The 14,361-nt window shown below is 38.0% G+C and overlaps 3 protein-coding genes across 4 annotated transcripts; 1 reads left to right on the top strand and 2 right to left on the bottom strand.

Annotated features, from left to right (window-relative positions):
* Window positions 1–1,015: 1,015 nt before the first annotated feature.
* On the top strand, window positions 1,016–1,812 carry LOC18015562 (BON1-associated protein 2). The gene has a single exon (XM_006397695.2). The coding sequence runs from the start codon at window positions 1,089–1,091 to the stop codon at window positions 1,689–1,691; it is 603 nt and encodes a 200-aa protein (XP_006397758.1). The 5' UTR covers window positions 1,016–1,088; the 3' UTR covers window positions 1,692–1,812.
* A 2,361-nt stretch (window positions 1,813–4,173) lies between these two features.
* On the bottom strand, window positions 4,174–8,086 carry LOC18015561 (homeobox-leucine zipper protein HDG1). Of its 2 annotated transcripts, none has more exons than XM_024155069.1 (9): window positions 7,674–8,086; window positions 7,356–7,576; window positions 7,158–7,275; window positions 6,387–7,055; window positions 6,187–6,288; window positions 5,862–6,083; window positions 5,526–5,706; window positions 5,063–5,430; window positions 4,174–4,774 (listed from the first exon to the last, which is right to left on the bottom strand). In XM_024155069.1, the coding sequence occupies exons 1-9, from the start codon at window positions 7,812–7,814 to the stop codon at window positions 4,433–4,435; spliced, it is 2,364 nt and encodes a 787-aa protein (XP_024010837.1). In that variant the 5' UTR covers window positions 7,815–8,086; the 3' UTR covers window positions 4,174–4,432. The 2 variants fall into 2 exon arrangements, with proteins under 2 accessions (XP_024010837.1, XP_006397757.1); XM_006397694.2 differs by having other exon boundaries at window positions 4,324–4,771; window positions 7,674–8,077.
* Window positions 8,087–9,658: 1,572 nt separating this feature from the next.
* On the bottom strand, window positions 9,659–12,685 carry LOC18015560 (probable methyltransferase PMT16). Its single transcript, XM_006397693.2, has 5 exons — window positions 11,890–12,685; window positions 11,105–11,315; window positions 10,725–11,025; window positions 10,217–10,618; window positions 9,659–10,128 (listed from the first exon to the last, which is right to left on the bottom strand). Exons 1-5 carry the CDS (start codon window positions 12,544–12,546, stop codon window positions 9,801–9,803), a joined length of 1,899 nt encoding a protein of 632 aa, XP_006397756.1. The 5' UTR covers window positions 12,547–12,685; the 3' UTR covers window positions 9,659–9,800.
* Between the last annotated feature and the right edge of the window lie 1,676 nt (window positions 12,686–14,361).

Genomic DNA, 14,361 nt, shown 5'->3' with positions numbered 1-14,361 from the left:
CAGTGTCTCAAGAGTCGACACGTGGAGTGCTATTTGGCCGCCTACGTGGCTAGTCTGGACCCAACTCGATGGGGGCCAGGACATCTGAGTTATAAAAAAAAAAAAAAAAAAACTAAGAGATATTAATTTTGAAATTTCGTTCGCACTCTCGTCCTAGTTTCCCTTAAAAAAACAAGTCAATTCAATATCACTTAGTGTACGACACGTGCCGTATCAACGACTCCATCAACTGGCGCCAAAGACTTTCTCAAAGATTACTGACCACGCAACGTTGTTCCTTTTTTTTTTACGTAAGAAGTTAACAACAACTTTTCATTATTTATCTTCAAAGTAAGTTTCTGATTTTGTAAATTTCTGCTCGAATATAGGTCTCTGAAGTGGAGACGCGTCACGCGCCCATTCTTTGAAAAATACTACTAAATATTTTTTAAAAAAAAATATGATAAAAAAAAACTTTTAAAACATAAAATATATAGCTCGGACTTTAGGAATTTTTGTTAAAAATAAGTGGCTGCATAAGCAATTTTATAATTGTCATCCCTTGCCTACCGCACGCGGCACACCACCGTTGATCAAGCCACCAGATCAAGCATCCTCGAACCATCCGATCAACAACGTTAACGTCATCGTTCCCATCTCTACTTTAAAACATATACTTTGTCACGTTTTAAGACAAATCTAATATATCAATAAGTATTTAACTTGTAATTCCACGATTTAAACTTAATACAAAACAAGGAATAATATTAATAATAATTTATCTATAAAATTTAAGGGTTAGTTCAGAATAAGAATATCTATACCCACTAAAGAAAAGTAATTTAAAGTTGTCCCCAGCCTAACGGTCGAGTCTCGCAAAAAAAAAAAAACATTTTGAAATTTCCCAGAAACAATAATAAATTCGAAAACGAGTGGAAACCACCTGGAAAAACCCGCGCGTGTTCGTCAGTCAATTTGCCTGACCTTATATAAACAATCAGATAATTCATCGTCTCCCTCAAAATCCATAAGGAATCTCCTCTGCATATATATAGGATTGGACTTATACACAAATACATACATACACATAACATCAAAAGGTCGTGATCATGTCGTATTCAACAACGAAACGATCACTGGAGATTGAGTTAATCTCAGCGGAAGGACTCAAGGTGGATCGAAAACCGGTGAAGAGAAAGACATTCTGCGTCGTGAGAATCGATGAGAAATCTAAGAATTCGAAATTGGACGAACCGGGTGGGAGTTATCCGGTTTGGAAAGATAAAATCGAGATGGAGATGCCGGTTAACGGGAGTGTAAGGTTTATCTCCATTGAGGTATTGTATCGAACAGGTGGTGGGGTCGAGAAGAGTGTTGGGCACGCCAAGATTCCGGTGACGGATTTTATGGGAGGATTCGCTCCTCAGGGGCATTTGAATTTCTTGAGTTACAGATTGAGAGACGAGTACGGAGACAAAAGCGGAATCGTCAATGTTTCCATTATGGTTAAACCCGAGGGTCGCGATATTAAATATTCGTCGCCGTCGCCTTCGATGGTGGTTCCGGCGGATTACGCTGCGTGTTCTTCGCAGGCTGCAGCGGCGGCGAATGGTCAAATGTGGACATCTTCTTCGCAGGCTGCGACGGTTGGTTATGGCCGTCGCGTAGTCACCGGAGTCCCTGTTTGGTGTGCGTATCAACGGCCGTTTTAATTCTTTCTTCTTTTTTTTTTTTGCCAAATTGGGTGGGATTCAGGGTGAAAAATACGTTTGATTAATCGTGAAATCTTATAAATTTAATTAGAATGAAGTAAATAAAAGCTCCATTTTATATCTCAAGTCTTTTGATAAATAAAATTTGCCATAATTTTTTTTATTAATCAGCAATCATTTTTCTCATGACTCAATACCTTGCAATTTGACTCAATAGTCAACAGAGAATTTTGAAATCTGTATTATCTGGTATTTTTATAACATATTAGAGTTTACCCCGTACATTAGGCACATGTAAAATTTATTTTAAACACTAAATTTTGAAATATATAAATTAGATATTAATGACGACAAAAAAAAATATTGAAACTTTTAATATTTGTATTTTCTGAATTAAGTAATCTATTTGCAGAGATAAATTATTTTGGAGGAAAATGCAATTTTGTAATACCATTATTCACGTTTTTATTTCCTTTCATTTTAATCTTTATAAGTATCATAATAGAACTCCTAATAGTTTACCGACTGGCATATGATTTAAGAGTTCAAATCCTAGATGATCTTACAAACCCACCGAACCAAAAAAAAAATGAAATCAAAGTAGAATAATCATAAAGTATCTATCCAAAAATAAAGGATCCAAACTCGTTAAAACATATAAATTCGAAGAAACGAAACGCATATCAATGCACATATCAGATAGACGAGTGATGACAAAAAGAAAATGCAAAGTATAAAGTTCTTTTCAAATAGAATGTTACTTAATTCAGAAAATACATATCCAGACATGTTTTTTCTATCATCCATGTGACCATGTCTCAAGCATAATCATTATCCGTGTAATCCTGCAACTCCATGTTAGCTGATCTTCCATAGAACATATTAAACTCCAACGTCCCTCTCAAGTACCTTAGTACTCTCTTTGCAATCATTATGCGTTCTTCTCTCAGATCAGCCATAAAACGTGATATCATGCATACTCGCAGGTAAATACAAATTGGGTCTAAAACAAAAAAAAAAATCTTCATTAGTCAGAACTCAGAAGGATAGATCCGATATAGACAGAAAAAAAAATCCAATCAAATAATCAAATAATCAGAAAAAAAGAAAAATACTAAGGTGGCTTCCATATTACATCCTATGCTCTCTCGACGAGTAAGATTAGATTGTGTGCATATATAATATATTGCTATTAGATTGTGTTATGCCTTTACGCGGTCTATATTAGGAATAACTTATACATTATGTTTTATTACACAGATAACTGGAAAAAACTACTCTGTTGAGCCGGCTGAAACCAGAAAGCCATTCCGTGCTGCTCTTCTGGATGATAGACTTGTCAAGACCACAATCGAAGTGTTTGGTGCCCTCAAGGTACTTTTGTAAACTTTTTTGTACAGTTGTTTCTAGAGAGTAGTGAAGATCAAATTGTGTATATGGTGTGATATATTGTTATTAGATTGTGTTTTGCCACTACCATGTCTGGATTAGGGATAATTGATCCACCATGTTTTATTACACATGCAACTAAAGAATACTATTTTGTTGAACCGATTGAAACCAGAAGGTTCAAATTGTATTTTTAAGTCTTTGTTTTTTACATTTTACATTTCAGTGAAGTTTGAGTCAAATTTCATCTTTCAAATTTTTTTTTTAATTTTTTTTACCTTTTTATGGTGTGAAGATTAATCCTCTTTTGCAGCTCACAAATAAATTGAATCGAAGAAACTAGAGATCTAGTCACAACTACACATAGCCTTTATTTGTTCTTATTTCTTGTATTTTACATTGTAATCTTCTTGTTTCACAACTAATAACACTTTCTATTTTTTTTAGGATACACTATAATGACATAATAGTGCACAATAATTATTACTTTATTTTTTATAAATGTTTTTAACACAAATTTAAACTATATAATGATGAGAATATAAAATTTTAATATATATTTAAGATAATATTTGAAAGATAAATAACTTATAATATATCGATGTTAATAAATATTCATAAGTCCGTCACTAAATTATAATTACTAAATACATATGAACTGTCTACTTTTATGAGATCATCACACTATCGAAAAAGAGTCTTCAATTTCTAGGGAGTAGAGCATCTGTTTTTTTCTTTTGGGCTAAAAAGTTTCAACCTTTTTATTCTTTAATCTAGTTCTCTTAACAAAACGAATGCATTCGTCTATTTTCTTTTAGTAGCTATTTTCGTAATAGTAATGCATTCGCCTAATACGCAAGGTTGATGTTAAAAAAGACGGTAAACAAAAAAAATGGTGAATGCAAACTCTAATACACAAGGTTGCTGTTTATATACCTTTTGTTTGTCAATCGCTCTGTTCCTATGACATCCCCTAAAATCCAATCCCTCTGTTTTTGTTTTTCTTACTTGAGTATCAAGCAGCTTTTATGGTTTTAAGCCATAAACAAATGAACATATATGATATAGTTATATAACTAATTTCGTTGCAGAATCTATCAGAAGAAGGAAAATCGCTAAAGTGATGATTTACATAACTGAACGGTGATTGGGAATATCTTGAGAATCTTACTTAACTCTGCTCTCGGAATCTTGTAGGCTCTGTTTCTATCGAAACTTACTTCAAGATAATCAATCCCAAGTGAGTCAATACCCGAACCATCAAAACGGACCACCATAAAGGCTTGGTTCGTTCTTGACTCCCAAAAAAAAAAAAAAAAAAAACCCTTATATTACATGTATTTAGTAACGAGCTACTTGTCGCAACGAAGAGCGGCTCTGATTTTATGAACGGTGCACGATATGAGATTATTAACGGTCTCGATCGATTCCACGTTAAGTTTAGCCGTGGGAAGAGAGTTGACCAGGATCTGAAACGCCACCGTGAGAAGCGACTCGTTTTCTGGCATCCCTTGACCATTAGGGAGAATCGCAAACCCAGACGGGAGCAGAGCCACGTAAGCAGAATCTGCACCGTTCATCACAGAGTGCATGGCAGGGATATCGACAGGCGCGTACACAACAAACGCCCCAGATGCGTCGATGCTAGTCTCCTGCAGTATCAACATACAACTCTGATTCGCATTCATCGCCTGCTAACAAACAGTAAGTAATTCGAGGGTTAAAAATGGGGGTAAAAAGGAAAAATAAGCCAATAATGCAGAACAAAAAGTCAAAAAGGCCAGCAGAGAGGGAGAGAGAGAGTGAAAAAAGGTGCCAAATGTCTTATTGATATTGACTTTTTTTTTTTCTTCTTACGCTTGCATGGTTCCAAATTCCAGATTTGTCCTTTTCCAATCAATCAAGACATAATTCATATGACCACACACAAGCTTCATTTCAGACACATGCATACATACATAAAGACATGCACATATACTTACAGTTGAACGTAGGAGGGAGACGGAATTAGAGTGATCTTGGCCCTTGAAGATGTTGGCAATCTCCTGCATTGGTCCACCGTTGGATAAAATATCCCAGTCCGATCTCAAAAGCTCATCTCTGAGGAAATCGAAGAGCCGTCTTGGTGAAACCGGGACCCACACGGAGGTGGCGGCGCTTAAAAGAATCCCCGGCGGTTCACCGGAATCATCCTCATTCTTCCTTGTCATGATCCTAACGTCTTCATCGATGTTACCGACCTCAAGCCTGCTCCATTTTTGAGAAGAAGAAGCACACACGCCTCTACAGAAATTCTCAGTCATTCTTTGGGCTAGCTTTAGCATACTCTTCTTCCCTGTAGAGCTTATGGCTACATTTTCCCACAAACAAATCAGAGAAAAACCAATCAACCGAAAACATTATTGGGATGAGGAAGCGGTTGGAGCTCAGTGAGTGCTCACGTACGTGTGGGTTTAATGTTGCGGTTGGGGATTGTTGAGGACATGAGGATTGTGAGGCTTTCGCATTGTCGTTGCAGTGTTGATATCCACCGTTTGGAGCCGAAAGCAAGGCCGGAGCTGACTAGTGGACGATACAAGTGGTGGATTTTGGTCTCGTCGTACTCGCTGTGGTCTATCCATGTTATCTATCAGATCAATGATAAAACTTTACGTTCGATCGTGATTATAAATATTACAAACATACTATCAACATCGAAAATGTTAATTAGTACTTGAAAGTTGAAAACAAAACAAACAATTATGGAAGAAAGGAAGTAAAAGTAGACTACATATCTCGTACCTTGGAGTAGCCATTGGGCATGTCTTGCACAAGGCAACCAGAGGGTAGCCTTCTACAGCTCAGAGAAGACCGACCTGAGGCTGAACCGCCTCGATCGCTTATCTTATCGTCAGAGACATCAACGACCGCCCAAACACCTTCTGCGTGTTGTTTACAGAACCTTAAAAAGTTTACTTGACGAACCGGCACAAGAGGTGATAGCAACTGAAGCTCTGCTTGCATCTACACAAACCATATGTGTTTTATAAACCGATCAATTAATTAATTAAAAAAAAAAGCAATGATATATCGGATTGATATATATACATTGAATAAACGTAGTTACCAGATGAAGAGCACCGTTTCTTGTCCCTCCCATACCATTAGAGATAATTTCGGTAGTCGAATTTCTTGCGATCATACATGGAAACATCTCCGCCCATCGTTCCTACATAATCAACAAGATCATTAATTTACTAAAGTCAACAAAATTGTTGTTTTGTTGGTTGTTCAAAGGTGCACTAGCTAATTTAAGAAGTTACTAACCGAGTCCATTAAGGTCTCGACGAGGGCTAAGCTATTGATGATAACCATTCCAACTTCTTTAGAAGCTTCTGAGACAAAACCGTCCGGTTTAGGACCAACACTACAAGAGCTGAATTTTTTGTCGTATTCCTCTCGGTTAAGCGATTCGCGTTTGCCTTTCGAGCTCGGGATCCAAAGTGGCTCGCTTGTTTGCGCCATTTCCACAAGCTCTTCCATGGCGGAAAGGGCTAATTCCATATACAATGACTTCTGCTGGAGTCTAGTTGCTACATCCGTACCGCTACGGTTAACCGGAGCTGCTAAACCGGAGAAGAAAGGAGATGAAGAAGACATCTCAAATCCAGGAGGAGGGACGAGAGTGAATCCGTCACCACCACCGTAACCGTTTTTTGAACCGACGACGAGTCTGAGAGCGGAATTTGGTAATTGGTCGTCGGACCGGTTAATGAATTTCCCGGCTAAGGCACAGATACGGTCGAGTTCGTCTTTGAGGCGTGAGTTCTCAATCCTTAAGTGATGCTCTTCGAGAGAGATCTCGGCGAGAACGGCGGAGCCACCGCAGTGACCGCACATTGGATTCCTCATGGCTTCCCGTACAGACATGTTCTCCGCTCGGAGCTTATCGTTCTCTTGTCTTAATAAAGCGTTTTCATGGCGTTCAATTTGCGTCTATATACCACCGGAGGACAAAAAACAAAGGAATTAAGTTATGTATATAAAAAAAAGAAACAACAGTGTCGAGAAAATGAAGGTGAGGAGGATGAAGATAACCTTCATTTGTGTACGGCGGTTTTGGAACCAGAACTTGACTTGACGAGAATCCAAGTTAAGCCGATGGCTAAGGTCGAGCCGTTGCTTTTCATCGGGATGAGGACACTCCTTGAAAACCCTTTAAAGAAAATCGAGAAGACGAAGATTTATTAAAAAGTTTAATTAGTTTATTAATTAAAAGGGATTATATGTTACTACGATTCGAGTTCGTGTATTTGCTGAGGAGTATGTCGGTGGTAACGTTTCTTCTTCTTAAAAGGTCTATGATCAGAAGCGTCTACGTCATCGTCGCCGGAGAGTGCTTCGGCGTTATCGCTTCCAGATCTGCTCTCTGGACTTGTGCGACTTACACTCACCTCCAAACTCTCACCGATTCTACCCACTTCTCCTCCTCCACCGTTGTTTTCTCCATTCGTTTGCTGCCGGAGAAACAACAACAACAAAAAAAACGTTTGAGAAGAAGTATCCACTAGGATAATATATCAAATCCAGAGAATTAAAGATAAAAGAACGTACGAGACCAAGAGAGAGACGAGGAGAAGAGAAGACGGATTTAACGAGGCCATCCGCCGCGGAAGAGAAATGGTTTCCACCACCGACGGTTTCGCCGCCGGAGGATTTATCGTCGTCGTGATGAAGAAAACCGCCGAAATTCATTGATGAATCCCGGAAAACGGATAAATGTACTAATTTTATATATTAATATCCACAAATCACTACACTAAATTATTGTTTTTCTCGTAAGATGGATGAAAGTTGGTTGCTTCTGTGCATGTTCAAGAAGAGTTCGAAGAAGAAGACGAAAAGCGGTTTCAGATTTGTTCAGACAGAGAAAGAAGAGATGTGTAATGTTCGAAGCCTCACAATTAATAAACAGCCAAGCATAGTTTGGTTGACTCTTCACTCTCTCACCTTTTCTTTTCTTCTCTTCTCTTTCACATCCTTTATAAAAAGTCCACTCAAAGCTTAAATTACGGTCTTATCCTTCTCTCCGACCTTTATACTGTGTATGTTGTTTATTTATGGACCAGGACCACTGAGATTCTATATATATATGGTCCTCGAGCGAGGGTAAACTGTAATTATCAGCGTGTTATTAATAAGAAAAACTGTTCAACTCAATGACATTATTTTTTCCTGCAAAATTTTCATGACATTTACGAGAGATGTACATTTACCAGAGATGTAATCTTCAGGAAGTAAAATTGCTCATATTTTACATATGAAATGAAAGAAGCAAAAAAAAAACAAAAACGGAAAAAGAGAAAGTGAAATGTGGAAATGGATGGACTGTGGTAAAGTGAGTGATTAATTACATGGCCCATATTCGAATTCAGTACTATAGAGTTATTGCGATATAGCAGTATGATCAATAATTGAATGATTGGATAATAATGGACATGAAAAGCTGTCAAAATGAACTGCCTCAAAATGTCACCGATTTACAGAAACACAAGAGCCCGGCAGAAAGTATTATCCCTTTTCACCTGGCAGAAAAGAAAAGTATGTATTCCCATTAAATATCATCTTTTCTAGAAGATATTCAACTCTTTATCACAGTTACATTTAATGATATCGAGGAAAACCTTTCGAAATTATTAGGAAGGCTTTGTTACGAACATACGGCACTTTGAAAGGAAAAAAAAAAGTATTTCTCAGGATGTCCATTTAAGAAATGTACTAGAATCGGTGAAAACATGTTTCGCGAAACCTCGGAGAACTATAATAGTTAATCAAATTACGTGTATCCACAAACAAACACTGAGAACTAAAACTAAGAAAGTCCCTAACAAAATATATTTTGGTATCAAAATCATTGACCAAATAAAGTCTTCCAAATGGCAAATACTGATAAAAAATATGAAGACAAACAACTAATTGTATCAGTGATAGGTAGGTATCACGTGGTTAGTACGTAATAAAAATCAAAAGTTCACACTTGATTTCTTTTGTTAAAGGTCCACACTTATATACATGCAACATGTTGACAGAGAGAAAAAAAACTGCATGAAGCATCTAGTGTTAGCCGACAGCAATCTTTACTTCGCTTTCAAAACCGACTTTTTTCAACATATTACTTCAAAACTTCAATAGATAAGATCAAAGTTGTAGCAAAAAAAAAAAAAAAGAATAAGATAAGAATCATAGTCATCCAATTAATATGTACTTAAAAACCGTCAATAATAATACCGAAGACATCATCATTAACATTTAACAATTTTTAGAACATTTTAACTGAATGACTTTGATTCTTATCTTTTGAAGTATTATACGTCGTAGCATAAACTATAAGCGCAAGCTCCCATGAGAAGACATGGGATCATTGTCTGAAAGCCTGAGACTATGTTTCTATCAAACAGGATATCAAGTCTTAATTTGTTTTTGCACATGGCAAAGAATATATATAGTTTTTGTCTGCGGTATATAATACTAACCAACTAATAATAAGAAGAATGTCGAAAAAAGTTTTTAAACGGATATAGGCACCAATCGAATTCGTTAGCAATTTTGTTTTGTTTATTTCATATGTTAAGAAGATCATGACAGCCAACAATCATTTATTGTTGTATAAAAAATCAAAATGAAAAACACTGTAAAAACTTGTTTTTAAAAAAAAGAAAGAAAGAAAGAAAAAAACTCAAATCACGAGAGGGCGCTAGTATTGTTTTTATCTTCTTCAGGAGCAGGAACAGTCCAATATTGTTTCACCGCATAGTAAATCTTCACTCTTTCATGAGGACCCTTCTCGTGGTCAGCAATCCTACCTTCCCATTGTAACCCTTTGGTTAATTCCTTAACCTTAATCAAAATGTCCACGTCATCTCTTATAATCACTCCACCACCCGGTCTAAGAATCCGGTCCATCTCCAACAATATATCTTCCGGTTCACACTTATCTTGGTATAAAGAGAAAACCGAGTCAGCGTGGATAAAATCATACGTTCTTGGGTACGTCGACATCGCTTCGCACCTAACAAAAAAAAAATGAAATTAAACCCAATTAAAGTATATCCTTCCACAAGAAAATCCGGTTAAGTTCCAGTCCAGTTTAAGCTTACCAGTTTTGATACGTTCCGATTAGGCCTCGCTCGTAAATGACACCAAGAGTATTGAGCTTAGCCTCTACGGGGACAACGTTCATGACCCAGACCGGATCATCGGCTAGAGCCGCCGCGAATCCACCAAGGTAAGCGTTCATGTCTAGTAAATTCCTGTATCTCCCTGTTTCACCTAAATGGTAGTCTAATTGCTTGTAATAATTAACTCTCTGTTTCCACAGTTTCGTGTTCTCCAAGAAAGCTTCCGGTGTGATTTCCTCGAGATCTCCGCTGTTAACTCTCGGGGGAACGGCGTTTAACCTAGCCGGCCACTTCTCCACCTTCCCTCCGGCCACCGTCTTTAGATCCTCCGCCTCATCAACTTCAGGTAATGGCGTCAAACAAGAATCCATCTTCGTATACCTGATGAATCATTCCAAATGTTATATATAGCCAAATTCAATTTTTTTTCCTTTTCGCCAATATAGAATATTAGTCATTAGATATTAGAACAAAATAATTAAATTACCAAGCCATGTCAGGATCTTGATCATGACGACAAAACTCCGGATTCTTCAAAACCTGTCTGGTTTTCTTGCAGTGAATGTGGTTATAGGGCTTTTGCCAAATAGCAAGATCATCTCTCTGAAAAACTTTCTTCCAACACAAGCTTCTGGCGACACGCTCGATCTGAGTCTGCTCTGCATTCAAATCATCCATCGTCCGTTCCCATCCTTTCCACCGTTTCTGCCAATTAATCGGCGGTCCAGACAAAATCCAATACCCTCCTGGTCTTAAAACCCTGTCCACCTCCATCAAGTAAACCCCATCTGCAAAATAACCCAAAGTGTTAAAAAAATAAATCAAAATGGGTAATTTCGTGATTGATTTAAGGGTTTAGTGTCACACCGTTTTGGCCCCAAGGGATAAGGCAGCGAGAGCAATGTGCCAAGTCAAAGGCTCTAGAAGGGTACGGTAAGCGTATTGTGGCCATGATTCCGATCATAGCCGGCACGCCACGCTCGAGTGCGAATTGGACCTGAGCTTCGTGCGTGTCCCTTGGAGCAAACGACATCGTTGTGATGTTTCTTGATAACAGATACGCCCCAAAGCTAGCCACCTGAAAAACTCAAAAAGACAGTATAGGTAGGAAAAGTCAACATAAGAGATGTAAATTTCATGATTTTGACACTTTGTTTATAACTACTGGCATTTTAACTACAACTTTCCAGGGTTTAGCTGTAATGAACGAGTAGGTCAACAGTCACATTAGATCATTAGGTGACTCAGTGGGTCACAATCAGAAACCAAAAATGTTGAAAAAAAACAACATGATGTTTTCTCTTTCTATTTTTAAAATTAAGTCTACAGTTTGATGATGCACTAACTCCAAATGTAGTTATCCTTCACATACTATCAAATATATTTTAAATTATTTATGATTAGATATGGATATGCATGAATACATCTTGTCAGTTAAGTTAGATGTATTCTTGAACTAATTGTATGAAATATTCCAACAGATTATTCGATTGAACAGATAATGGTGGGGGAAAATCTTATTTCTTTTCTTTTCTTTAGGAGTATCAAGATCAAGCAGTTAAAATCAAATATTATGATAGAGATTAGGAATCATAATTAAGTTGAACCGGATGGTTCGGGTTTAAATCAGGATGGAAAAGAATTGCACGTACCCCACAACCGGTATCGATGGCTGTTCGAATAGAGCCGTCGCTGAGATCAATCAACCGTCCGATATCGTCAATATACGCATCAGCGCCACGTGGAAACATCGTACCGCCACCAGGAAACCAAAACCGATCGTTCTCGTACCGGACCCAATTCTGATTCTTTTTCTCAACCGTAAGCTCCGTGTGAGGCACATTCGCGAACCACGCCACGTCACGGCTCTCCGGCCACCGGAACGGCGTCTTGTAACCGTAAGGCGCCGGAATCCGGCATTTAAGGGTCTCGTCTCTCTCGGGGCAATGCCTTTGTCTGTACTCCAATCTTTCCCGGGGGAATTTCAGCGATCGCTTCGCGTCTTCGCACGGCGTGTTCTCGCTCAGTTCAGCGTCGCACGACGGGAAATTCACGGCGGTTTCCGTCACCGGAGGTGGATCACGAGGGTTGTGGTGCGCGTCGAAGTCGAGATCCCTCGTGGAAGTGGTGGTTTTGGAGAATTTCTCGCACGGTGCGGCGCCGGAGTCATCGAAGGCGGCGCGTGGATTTACCGCCGGATTTTGCCAAACTCCGAGGAGGTAGCTCCCGACGAGGAGGAGCGCCACTAGGGTTACGTAATAAAGATTGGACTTCTTAGTCCTCGATGATATTCTGGTGAATAAATTCATCTCTTTTTTAAAACAATGGCTGAATTTTCAAGAAACGCAATTGAAATATAGATAGATGGATCGAAGTGTGTGTGTGTGTGTGTGTGTGAGTCGCATATATACACACAACGACGATGAGAGTCGAATCGAATGTGTGACGAGTGAGAATTTTCCGGGGTTGATATGAAGTAGTTCGAGGGTAATATGAGGGAGGAGGAGCCAGGGAGGGAGCGAGTGTGGGATACGCGCATGATGGTCAACTGGTCAACGCGAATTAATAATGTGTCGTTCGTGAGGAATTAGGCTAAAACGTGCGAGCTTGTCATAGCCAACAATGGGGAATTATTTTTTTCGATTTCATTCATCAAATTATTAGTAGATTTATTTTCTTTTGTGAAATTCTGGATTGCGTATATTCATGCATTTGTATTATCAGCAAGTATTTAACATTTGGAATAGTTTCAATGCTTTGTATCGACTTTCTTAGATTATGTTATTTTACCATCTTAAAAATCAAATTGACTAAAAACTCGCTTGTTATGCGAATGTACACGTGCCAATGAAGCGCGTGAAGTTTGATAAAATGGGTGGGGTCCGTTTGGGTCCTTTGGACGCAAAGAGACGCAATCCCTCCTGCACTTTACTCCGGTATAAACCAAGTTAGCTCTAAACCGGAAGACCTTTTTGAAGAATTTCCCGGTTGAACCGAGAATATTACATATACCGCCTAAACTGAGATTCTCTTTTGCTCTGTATATACCAATTTTAGGAACGAATTAAACTTTTTTCTTGGGACCAGAGGGTTTAAACCTTACGGGGATGTGAAGAAAGCCCAAATAAGCAAAGTTTGTTTAACATTGGAGTCTACGCAAATGAGAGTTTGAATTTGGTGATTGGTTCGGTTATGTGCTAACTGTCGAATACCAGTGTAATTCTTAGAATATTGCTATATTATATGAAGGGCGCTCTCGAGCCTACTGCACATAATGTTTCTAGTCCGAGTCGCTTACTAGTTACTACCATCATCACCTTAATTTGGAGGTTTCCAATTTTGACAATCTCAGTGGCTTTTATGAGCTATTGCATTCAGATCAGTGGTGTTGCCAGTTATTTTTGAAGTATCTCTACTGGTGAATTATTTTTTATAGGTTGCTTCCAAACTCAGTCTCAGTGTATAGTTAGTTTCATGACACTTGTTATCGGATTGTGAATTTATTTCAAAATATTGTTTCCTCTTACGATTATTCCACTACAAAAAAAAACACTCACCAATGCGCAATAGCGCCGTGTAAATTTACAAATTTGTAAATGACTAAATCAAAACAAATTTAGATTTTATAAGATAACCGTTTTTCAAATCTTTTTGATGATTAACTTTTTGTTTCCCTCTCATGGATCACTTAATTTGATAGATATCTCTTTGTTTTTTTTGTCAACAGTTTGATAGATATCTTTTTTAGATAAGATACAATACGACAAGAGAATACCTAACAGAAGTGGTTTCAATTATCTTAAGAATAGTAATTTCCAATTCTCTTTTAAAATGAGAGTAGTCTTATTGGTCGATATGAGAACCGATAACTGATCTTCCTTAGTTGCATCTTAGTAGAAACTGATGTACATTAGTTCTGGATCTTCTGAACGTCTCAGAAACAAGCAACACATTCCAGGAAAGGAAGGAATTGCTAAGCCAAAGCGAGATCCACAATTTTCTTCAGTTAAGCTCAACATCTTAAAGTCACCAAGTATTTTGTATATCGATTAATTCTTCTCTTGATAAGAGAAAGTGGTCATAATCATGGGAGAACGAGCGTTCCACGATGCATGGATGACTCC

This window comes from Eutrema salsugineum, unplaced genomic scaffold, assembly GCF_000478725.1.
Source record: "Eutrema salsugineum unplaced genomic scaffold, Eutsalg1_0 scaffold_22, whole genome shotgun sequence".
Taxonomy (NCBI): domain Eukaryota; kingdom Viridiplantae; phylum Streptophyta; class Magnoliopsida; order Brassicales; family Brassicaceae; genus Eutrema; species Eutrema salsugineum.
This window is presented reverse-complemented; position numbering and strand designations above follow the sequence as displayed.